The sequence below is a fragment of the Pyxicephalus adspersus genome, chromosome 3, assembly GCF_032062135.1.
Source record: "Pyxicephalus adspersus chromosome 3, UCB_Pads_2.0, whole genome shotgun sequence".
In the NCBI taxonomy this organism is placed as follows: Eukaryota; Metazoa; Chordata; class Amphibia; order Anura; family Pyxicephalidae; genus Pyxicephalus; species Pyxicephalus adspersus.
This window is the reverse complement of record NC_092860.1, coordinates 9,780,446-9,792,370: the sequence shown is the minus strand read 5'-3', so window position 1 is coordinate 9,792,370 and position 11,925 is coordinate 9,780,446. Positions and strand designations below refer to the sequence as shown.

The 11,925-nt window shown below is 39.1% G+C and overlaps 1 protein-coding gene across 1 annotated transcript; it reads right to left on the bottom strand.

Moving 5' to 3' along the window:
* Window positions 1-2,477: 2,477 nt before the first annotated feature.
* LOC140325602 (urotensin-2 receptor-like) lies at window positions 2,478-9,440 on the bottom strand. The gene is made up of 2 exons (XM_072403527.1): window positions 9,217-9,440; window positions 2,478-6,199 (listed from the first exon to the last, which is right to left on the bottom strand). Exon 2 carries the CDS (start codon window positions 6,110-6,112, stop codon window positions 4,997-4,999), a length of 1,116 nt encoding a protein of 371 aa, XP_072259628.1. The 5' UTR covers window positions 6,113-6,199; window positions 9,217-9,440; the 3' UTR covers window positions 2,478-4,996.
* Between the last annotated feature and the right edge of the window lie 2,485 nt (window positions 9,441-11,925).

Sequence of the window (11,925 nt, the reverse complement as noted above, 5' to 3'; positions counted from 1 at the left end):
ACTCAGTGATGTCTTTACAACACTGCGGTATATGTCAGAGCTATATAAATGTATCACAATTGTGTGTGACTGTGGGGGGGACATTGGAGTGTCAGCTCCTCTATACAGAGACTGATGTGATTTACTCAGTATTCACTTTACAACACTACGGTATATGTCAGAGCTCTAAAGATGTGTATTAATAATATGTGACTGTAGGACGAGCAATAGAGTGTCAGCTTCTCTGTACAGACTGATGTGACTGTCTTGGTGTTCTCTGTACAGCACCAAAGTATATAAATGATATCAAAAATGTTTTAATGGAGTGTGACTATGGGGGATATTAGAGTGCAAGCTCCTCTGTACAGAGACTGATGTGACTGACTCAGTGTTCTCTGTGCAACACTGCGGTATATGTGAGAGCTAAATAAATGTGTAATAAAAATATGTGACTTTGGGGCGAGCATTAGAGTGTCAGCTTCTCTGTACAGACTGATGTGACTGTCTCAGTGTTCTCTGTACAACACCACTATTTATATCAGAGCTATATAAATGACTATGCGGCATATTAGAGTGTTAGCTCCTCTGTACAGAGACAAATGTACTCTCTAGTGGCTCAGATTGTTTGGTTTTGTTAATTTATTGTTGGATAATTTGCTTTTTTCCTCCAGGACGTTCTGTCTGGAAATATTCTGACACTTCTTCATCTCATTCATAGCTCCTCATTGGTGCTCATTATACATGGCCGCCAGCCGAGCAAACAGAAAGTTTTAGCATTTCTCTGAAGATTCTGATTGAAGCAGCCTGCTTGGCAAAGCAACATATTGAGAATGGAAGGGCGTTCTGTGTCCCAAACGTGGAACGAGATGATTTATTAAATTGCTGCATTGCAGGAGCACAATTGATGCTGGCAGGGTTTGCGGCTCCTTTCCAAACTCCCATTCAAAATTTGGGAAAAAAAATGTTTTTAATGCCAAGTCTATTTATCTTCCCCCACACTTTTAGTTAAGGAACGCCTTTGATTTTAACTCAATCGGTTGAGTTAATGACAAAAGTTTCATATAAATATTATCAGGAAGTTTTATAAGAACTAGTAGAGCTTTAGGGGCACATTTATAAAGCAATGGCAATCATAAAACAAATCTCCACTTTTTTACTTTACCGATTCTTCAATCTGCTCCACATTCATAAATATTGCTAGATTATATTAGAACAATGAGATTTTATTTGATGACCATCAGTGCATTACCATAATTACCCCATAGTAGAAATCAGAAGCCCCACTCATTTAAATGAAGAAACTGCTCACCATATTGACATACGCAGCCCATTTAATTCCATTGCGGCTCTGGTTACCACCAGCCATCTTGCATTAATAAATTGCAGCAAATGGAGGGACAATCACCGGCAAGTTCTATTGCTAATCCTATGGTGTGGTGAAACAGAGGTAATAGAAACCCCCCCCCCTGTTATCATTAACAGTTCTGGTTCCTTGTGGTGATCATATCAGCTGAAATTTTAGCTGCAATGATGGCACTTTGCTGGTGATCATGCCAATCAAGAACCATATAAATGTCCCTCTAGGGTATGTGCAAATTGTTTTTATCCTTTATTTATCAGGCAGTGCCATGCATTTTTTTCAGCATCCAGGGGCAGTTTGACATCCTTGCTGCCTCCATTGACCGGAACCACTTATCAAATGATATGCAAGGAATTGCAATTAAATAAAAAACAGCACCACCCTGCTAAGCTTTTGCAACCTCTATAAAATACCTGCATAGGTGTTCACAAATACCTGAAAAAGCCCAGCAGTTACCACTTATCACCATTTCCAGGCATCTAGCATTTGCCATAGGTGCCATAGTACAATCCCAATAGTCTGGGAATGGTTAAACCCCCTGACGTGTATTCTTGTTCATTCCTGACCCACTGTGGAAATCCTCTCTATACAATGCATCCATTGGAAGATTTCCCCTTCATTTCTGTTCTGGTGACAAGTCAAAGGGCTCCATTTATAAAACAGGGAATCTGCTATTTCCTCAAACGTTCCCCTGTGGGAATCTGGTCCATATGTTTCAATGGAAGTAATTGATTCCCACCAGGGAACATAGTATACGGAGGTATATAAAAACATTTGGCCCCAGATCATTTAAAAAAAATCCCCTACTGCTAGCATAGTACAAATGCATTTATCCTACTGGGTAAATATAAATGATGACTTTCTCAATGGGGTCTATTTATATGTTTTCACCCAAAATTTACCCAACCAAAAGTTACCAAAATTTTACCAAAATTTACACTTTTTTTTACTCAATGTGTGAATCAGCTTTTTTTTTCTCATGATTCATAGATTTTCAAATTGAATCTAAATGTGTGAATTTTGAGGGGATCCTAAAAAAATAGATGTAACAACAACTATAATGATATAAAAATAATTAACAATTATTTTTATTAATGTGTGTTTTGTATTCATCCATCCCGAGTCAACAGCAACAAGATTGTGCAGGAGCAGAGGTTTCAAAAGATTATCTGCAGCTCAGATTTTACACAGCCATACCTTTTTTCTTCCCTGGGTACTGACAGCTGGTGATACATTTAGTTGGAAATCACTACTATCAATCCATAGATATTTCTTCATTTAGTTATCATTATCCACAGAGATACCCGAGTTTAAGTTATTCAGTGGAAAACTTTTCAAGCATTGACCAGTAATAAAAAATAAAAAATCATGTCCTGCTACAATACTCACCTCTTATCCAGTGCTGTTTTTTGTAGTAATCTCACTTGGCCACCAGATGTCGTTTGTGATTTTTGGGGACTAATTGCACACATATTGTAGAAAGTATGTAATAATAAAGCAAATATATTTTGAAAGAAATAGATACACATTAGCAATAAGTAATTATATAGAGATGCAAATATAAATATAAAATGCAACCATTGCCCAATTCTTACCCATGATACACTTCCAGATAAAGACTTTAATTTGTTTAAAATGATATTTTAATAGCAATCTGTATATTATTTTCAGGTTTATAAAGTGCCAATTTATTCCACAGTGCTGATATATTTTCCTGTGAGGTGAGCAGCTTGGTAAACTGAAGAAGTGTTTGTAGTAAGGAGGAATAAAGTGCTTTTCTTTTACAGTGAGAGTTCGAGATGAGAGCTGAGGTCGGCTCCACGATAGGATTTGCTAAAAAGCAGACAACTGCAGAACGTGTGAGAATGAACTATAACGATGGTGACACGATACATCGCCATGCTTGAAAATGCTGGTCCCCCAGGGGTTAAGCTCATAGCAATGATGGATCTCATTCCCCTATGGAAAAAAATCATGCAGTGCCGTAGAGAAATAATGAGCAATTAATGGCATCACATTATTCATTTCAATCAATGCTGATAAACGGTCAAATGGGACTTCCAGTTCCATTCATCACCAGTAAAAGGACCTTTTGGATTTGCAGAAGTTCTCATAATCAATAAAGCTGACATAGTTTGCACATTTAGGTTACAACGGTATCTTTTTTTTTTAATGTACCCGGGTATTTCCAGCTCCCTGCAGCTTTTATCCAGAGATTTATAAAGGAGGAGACAATTGTCCTGAGCCTCAGGCAAAAAGTGAAAGTGACCCACACATTGTTTCATATATGAGACATTTGCTTTAGAGAGAACCAACCAGGTGTAAAAATTTGGGTTGCTTAATATAATTTTAATTATGTCGATCTCATTTGTACCCTAATATAAACCCAAGCCCCTTGAAGTACCTGTCCAAAACCCAAGAGAATAAACCCTCAGTAATAAAGTGAAACTGGGATCAGGAGGGGATTTTTCTTGGCTAATGATGGTGATAGATTCACTTAAAGACCAGTCGTATATACAGAACCTTTTTAGCAAACTGAGAGTAAATTGGAATCCAATATGTAGCAATTTTTTCCTTCTTTTGCATTTTCTGTACTGAAGAAGTTTTTGTGTCCCTTTAAATAAGTAAAACAGAAATGTCCATAGATCTAGTAGGTGACTTACAAAGTCAGTCCATCATAAAAAGTCATTTATGGGTTGCAGCCGTGATTGATGTTTCAGTGTTATGTTCTCTCCAGTTTCATGGGGGGTGGAAACATTTTGACAAATCGGTTTAATTAATCCATCGCTTTGGACCTTACACTATGCAATTCTCATTACTCTATTTGCAGCATAGCGTATGGCTTAACATACAAGATCAGCCGTCAGATCCAACTTTGCAAAAGATCAAAAACCAAGACGTTGAAACTGGTGTTGTTGGTGACGGTGACTTGAAGCTCCCTTGAAGGCACGAGATAAAGAATGGACCCCCGTGTTTGTCAGTCTGGCTATTTGCTGCATTATATCTGACTTGTGCCACGTCTGCTGGAACTGCATCAAATATTTCATTAAATAATCCCAACCGAGTCTTGACTATGAACATACTGCTCACCTATAACCACCGATACTGAAAAGAGGTGAAAACCATTGAGGTCTCGTAAAAACCCCAAAGTCTTTAGGAACCTGGAAACCCAAAACCATGTCCTTTTCCTATAAGAAAGTTAGTAAACATTGACCAAAGCTGGTAACTATTTTGTAGCAGCACCACATTAAACATTTATATTTTAGAAGATTAGGGAGCACAAACATATGGAAGTAGATAAGGAAAACCTCATAAAGCCAGAGATAGTATGGAGTTATTGAGAATGTGATCATGTTGACATCTCCAATTTCTATAAAAGACATAGAACACAGTGCTGTATCACAAGTGATCATCTCATTCACGTTTTATATGTTTCAAATAACTATTTGCATCTCCTTTGTCTTATAGCTATAGCCTTTCCTTGGTGGTGATTTGCAACAAGGACAATTGAATGTCCTAGCTGCAAACTCAGTTCATTTACATATTTCTTTTTATACTGATAAAAACATTTATAATATACAAGCATTCAGATATTGTTGGGCCATTTGGCATGTGGAGGTTTATTACTGGTCCCAGTAAAGTTTTCTCTTTAACTTCTTAGGAGCCATTATTGCCCCCAGGACACTGAGCCAAGACAAAGCTCTCGGTGCACTGTTGGCTACTGGTGGACATTGACCTTCCTGACATCCTTTGAAAACGGTTCCTAAAGTACCCGCTGTTGCTCCAGGACCTTTGCCTGTTCCTCAGGTATTCCTTGTAGTTCTTAGTAAGGAGGGTGTACAAGAATGGGTTGATGCAACTGTTGCTGTAGGTTAGGCATGTGGTTAGATAATTGATGTTCCTGTTGGCTTTGGGGGAAACTGGAAGAGATTCGTAATACTGGACAAGAAGCTGCCAGATCCAGAAAGGGAGGAAACAAGCCCAAAAGACTAGGACAATGGTGAAAATTAGATATAGAACCTTTTGGTTAGGCAACCTTTTGGTCTGCTTGAAGGAGGCAGTTTGTGACACCCAGTATGTCCTAGCCAACCTAATGTACAAGTAGCCTATGATTAGACCCGGACCTACTATACTTGTACAGAAAAGCACTGTTAGGTAGACCTTGTAGGACATCCTACTCCACATCGGCAGACAAATGCTCTTGTTGTCCTTGTGCACCAGCTTAATCATGATTAACATGGGCAAAGTTAAGAGTAGAGACACCAGCCAGACCACAACAGCGATGCACTTTCGGTAGCTCTTGGACCTCTTGACCGTGTCCAAGGGCTTCAGCACTGCAAAATAACGTTCGGTGCTCATAATGGTGAGGGTGAAAATACTCGCATGCATGGTCAGGAAGTCCAAGCTGAAAAGAATACGACAGCCAATGTCCCCAAAGTACCATTCCTGGATGAAGTAAGTGCCCACAATAAATGGGATGGTGAGCAGGTAAAGGAGATCAGCCAAGGCTAAGTTGATGATATAGATGTACATGGAAGCTGCCGTGCGCATGGATTGGCACATCACCACCAAGGTGTAGACATTTCCTGCTACTCCTACTATGCACATAAGGGATAAGATTACTCCGATGGTGAATGTGGCTATCATGTCTTCCATTGCACCAGAGGATGGTGGGAGATCCCAAGTCGTATTTATATCAGTCGTTGCGTTGGGTTTCAAGGGCATTTCTGTGGTCATGGATAATCTTCCTTGAGGTTCCTCATGGAAAGACATTCTGTTGTATGAAGGTAGGAGGTTGCTTCGCTGGAGGTTAGCTGGAAATCGTTTAGGCACTTCAATTAAAATTCCTCAGAAGTGTTCCTGAAAGTAATAACCAAAAAACAAGTTATTGATTTTTTAGATGCATCCACCTTGCCATAGGGCTTTACTTATAAAGAGGTGAATCTGACATTCACTAGTGGAGAATCTTTCAGCTGCATGTGTTTTCAATGGCAATGATTGGTTCTCCACCAGAGAATATTTGGTAATTCACTGCTTTAAAAACAAACCCAAATAATGTCTTTGGTTGATACCATATCTTACTAGGATTCCATGGTGGCATACATTCATAGAACCCTCCACCCCCCAGGACCACCCATGTTGGTTATATTTATTTTTGACCTATACTGTATATTGATATATTTTTTGCAATATAAAATATGTTCTTCTGTTTGTTCATGCTTTCCTACTCTAAATACTGCACAAGGATACAGAATGTATGCTGCATGGTGGTCACTTCCTTCCCCCAATTAATCCAACATGGAGTCACATTCACCAACACCTACAGAGATCTCCTGTAAGCTAAGATGAAGCAAAACATATTTTCTCAACTTCTTACCAATTTTGAAAAGTTTACAAGACTTCTACAAGAGCTAAACCTGCCACTTTCAATAAAACTTGTTCTCTTTGTAGACCATTAGGAGCCACTTGGAGTCCTTTGGTTCCCCATCTCCCCAATTCACTAAGGAATGGGAGCAGCCAACCACAGCTCCTATTTTTTTGCAAGTTGCTGACAGCAGTATTGAAGTTTGTTGTAATTTCTGAATTTCAGATTTTGTAATGTATAGATTTAGATAAATATCAGTTAATGTCACCAATATAGGTAACAATCGGCCTAAAACATTGCTGAAATTCTGCATGAAATGCTTGCCTTGGAGGCAACCTTGTATGTTCTACAGTGATGCATTAGTATAGATAGCATTGCATTGCAATAACATAAAATAAAACAACCTAAAACAATATAATTTTTTGGAAAGGCTTCACCTTTACTATTAAGCTTCAGTCTTGGTGTTCCAAATGCACGCTGTGACTTTTAGCAAGTCATAAGGTGATGGATTGCAGCAGCTGCTGAGCTGTGTCAGACCTGTACTTGCATTAGGATTGATATGATTGTGTCACCTCTGAGCTGGCATCATAATCCAGGGAGTAAGTGACCCTGGATGATGCCCAAACAATGATGGTTCTGCCTTACTGGATGAAGGCATCAGGGGGTGATTTGGGGTAATACTGTACATACGTGGACATGTCACACCGACACATTAAATAGCATTTTGTAATTAATATGATAAAATCGAGTCTGGGTTAAGTCCATTTAATGCATTGAGATAACTAATAGTAAAATGAGATTATGATACATATATCAGCCTCCTATCTTAGGACGGTTTCTATGAGACAAGCCTGGTGTAGTTTGACTGGCTGATCTGCCCTGTGGCTAAACTCATGCAAGAGAACCTATCTAGCAAACCCTGAAAGCCTGACAGGAACATTTCCATGGATTTCCACACCATGGTTATAATCAGTCTCCCTCTCATATACAACCATTGACTCATAGGGTTCCATTTACAAAGAAGACATTTCCCGAAACTAGAGAATCAATTACTGCCAATAAAACACCTGGAACTGGAAGATTGGATTCCCCATCAAGGAATGTTTCAGGGAATGCCAGATTCCCTGCTTTATAAATAGAGCCCATAATGCTGTGATTATTTACCAGCATTTTATTTGCAAAAGCTGCATGCTGTTACCGTAGTCATGCAGCATTTTTTTGGAACACCTGGTACATTATCAGAATGAAAATCAATAACAAAAGCAAAGTTAAAATAGTAGGCAAAACAAATACATCTAACATTCATCTAGGGCTGAAAATATCACATATATGTCTTATTTTAGGTATCACTTGCATGCTGTATGTCATGCAAAGCAAAGGGTTCATTGCAGGATTCCAAAGATTTATCAGCATTATGGACACACAGATTGCCCCCCAATCCTAAAAGAAGAATCCCTTTTGCTGCACATGCCATTGCACAATCCAGTAGGATCAGTTGCAGATATATCTGCATGGTTAGATAGACCTCCAATGCATAGCTGACCTATGTGACCCCTGCACAAGTCAATAAGACCCTGCAGCCTTGATACACTATAGCAGCCACTACGTCTGCACTGATCCATCTGCACTATTGAAGCTGTGAGTTTACTATGCAGCATGTCTAATGGGATGACCATGAGAAAATAGGTCTAGACATAGCTCCTTGTTTTCCAGACCACACAATTCATACATTTCCCCTGGTCACAGTGCCACATGCATGTACCTAATGCAGGACATGCACTGAAGCTTCCAATCAGACCAATGCTACATCCCAGGGTCAGTCTGACTACAGCTGACCCTTCTGATTGCATATAAAGCAGCCACTCTATTAGCTTTTTTCACCCTTTTTTCCCCAGAGGAACACCAAAAATCATTTTTAGGATGAAGGGAAGCCCTACTAAAATCAATGGGGGTCAATGGTAAAAATGCTTCTTGTACTGGTGGTCATTGGGGAAAAAAACTTCCCTACAGTGGTGATCAGAGTGCCTCACTTACCCACAGATAAAGATCAATGGTCACTGGCTCCGGCAAGTTGCATTGACCATGGAACCATGGAGACATCATTAGATAGGAGGTCAATCAGCTGCAGCTCAAGGGACAACCTTTGGAGGAACCCCTAGAGTTCCAAACCAATATCCCAGCTGTCCAGGAAAACCTTCACTAAGTCCCCCCATCACTCCTCATTTCTCCAAATTATTTCACATTAGACTTGGAGCAATGACCTCTGCTAAATAGCCCCAAATACTGTCTGTAGGATCCCCGCCGCTTCATCACACAACAGCCAGTAATGAGAATGAATGAATGGCCAGAGGGACTCAATATGGCATTGCAATAAAGGCTGGGGGAAGTTTAACCCTTGTCACTGTATAGGGACCCAAATCCTGCAGGCATTCATGCAGCAGCTGCAGTCATTGCATGTGGTCTATTTGGTCCCCCTTCCCTTAAAATGTCCATCCCATGCATTCCTGCTTACCTGGCTGCTGAGAGGTCCCAGAAAGGGAGGAAGAACTTGTCCAGTGTGTCCTGTGTCCTCTAGGCTGCTGCACACTGACAGTTGGTGGAAGGAGCATGTTGGATTTTCTGTGCCTGATGCCTATGGATGGCTGTGTGATACCTGCTGATGTCAGTGAAGCATCTGGAGAAGCAGGTTCATGCTCATCTGCCTCCACTGGCCAGCTTGGACTGGGCTGCTACTACAGTCACTTGTAAACTGATATATTCACACTGGGTACTTTTTATTAATAAACCTTGCAGAAGCCCTCCTCCACCATCTCTCTCCTCCTTCTTCTCCTCCTCCTTCTCCTTCCTTTTTCTAAATTAAGAAGCACAGGGACAGCCCTGTTGGGATGCAGAGTGAGCAATGAAGGGTTAATGCTCCTTGCAAATTCCACCCCCTTTAGTAAATAACAATTGAATTGTTTGGATGTTTCTCGCCCTGTTGAGCTCAGGAGAGGAAAGTCATTGGCATAGTGCGGCGTCTTTTCCAAGTGCGCAACCTGAATCAGGTTTATAAAAGGTGATGACAGCAGAAATAATGACTTAGATTTATTGGGAAAGATCTATAACCACATATCATCATGTCTATAACCATCATATACAGGAAAGAGATATAGAAATTATCTATCTATCTATCTATCTATTTTCTAGCATTATCTCTCTTTCTCTTTTATATCATAATATTTCTTTATATGTTTCATTTATATTTTACTGGTCTTCCAATCTCTATTGCTATTTCATTATTTCTCTCTCTTTCATTATACTTTCATCTTTCATATACTTTTCATTTATCTGGCTTTCTTTCTATCACCACCAATTTCTTTTCCTAAATCTCTACCTTTAATATCTTTTTATTCTACTAATCTATCTCCTCTTTTCATTTTCTTTTCCAAATCTTCCATTCCTCTCTCTCTCTCTCAATATCTCCTCTCTCCCTCCTCTCTCTTTCCTTAAATCTCTCTCTCTCTCTTTCATTTTCTTCTCTATATATTTCATTCCTAGCCATCTCCCTTTCTCTCTCTTTCTCATTCTCTTAATCTATATTTTTCTCTTTTTTTTATATATCCTTCTTTTCTAGTGATTATCTTTCTCCATCCCTCTCTGTCTCCCTCTCTACCTCACTCTATTATTTAGCTTTTTTTTAGCTTGTGTCTATCTATCTATCTATCTATTTATCTATCTATCATCTATCTATCTATCTATCTATCTATCTATCTATCTATCTATCTATCTATTTATCTATCTATCATCTATCTATCTATCTATCTATCTATCTATCTATCTATCAATCATCTTGCATTATCTTTTCTTCTCTCTCTCTTAATCCAAATCCCCCTATTTCTTTCTTTCTCTATCAGTTCATTCTACTAATCCCCCCCACCCCTTTTCCCCTTTTTTCCTTGTCTCTATCTCTCTCCCTTTCTTCTTTCATTTTCTTTTCTTGATCTTTCATTCTTCTCTCGCTATTCTTTCTATCTCAATAAATTTTTTTGATCCACATCCTCGCTCTCAATCTCCCTCTTTATCTCTTTTATTATATATCCCTTTCTTTCTTTCTTTCTTTCTTTCTTTCTTTCTTTCTTTCTTCCAACCTTTTTTCTCTCCCTCCTTCATTACATCTCTCTCCTCATTTTTCTTCTTTTCAATATTTGCCATTTATATTCTTCTCTTTCCAGCTATCCTAGCTAGGTATTTCAAGCTATTCCCTCCTATATATATATATATATATACATATATAGTCTTTCCCTTCCTTTCCTTCTCTCTATCTCTCTCCCTTTCTTCTTCTGATGTTCTTTTCTTTATCTTCCATTCCTCTCTCTCTTCTTTTTATTTCAATATATCTATTTCTTCCACACTCTCACCCTCAATCTCCCTCTTTATCTCTTTTATTATATATACCTTTTTTCCTTTCTTTCTCTTTCTCTCTCTCTCTCTTTCTCTCTCTCTCTCTCTGTATATATATATATATTGTATTCCTTTCTATCTTCTCTCTCTCTTTCAATTTCCGCCCACAAATCTCCTTTTTCTCTTTTATTACACAGTGTATCTATCTTTAATTTTTACCCTCCTCATTATATTCTATAGATTGTTAGTTCCATTGGCCTCTAAGTTTTCTTCACTCCCTCACATTTCCTCTTTCCCTGTATGTGTTGGAGGTGCAGATATCCAGTCATTGAAAAGTTCTCGGACGCCTGCCCCTTGTCTAACAACAATTAGCATATAATTTGGACAAGCATGAGCTGCGTTTCTGTCCTTCTATATAAAGCTGATCTTTCTAAGCCACTTAATGCAGTCAGTCTGGGTCAGGCAGGAAGGGGTGTCAGCGGTAAAAGCCGTATCAGAGAATATCATTTTGTGAGCAAAAACGCAGCGTTTGGCAGTGGTGACGTCGGTGGCAGCTCGGTAATAAGTTGTCTAGATTTACATCACAGGATGATTGAACATAATCAGCTGTCACCGTAAGCAACATACCCAGGCAGGAGTGATGAAGTTGCTATCAGGAGAGCAATAGAGAGCGAGGGACACAGGAAAGGGCAAAAGGGGTGAAAAGGGAGATTAAAAATGGAGCTGGAGGCATTCTTGGAAAGTATTACAGTGTGAAAGGATAAAAAATGCAAATTGTTTCACTTCAGAGAGTTAGTATAACAAAACTGCTGTGTGCTGGATATGTGAGGTCTGTGTGGTA

Excerpts from the sequence above, each read along its gene's own strand:
- LOC140325602 (XM_072403527.1), bottom strand. The coding sequence starts at position 6,112 with ATGTCTTTCCATGAGGAACCTCAAGGAAGATTATCCATGACCACAGAA.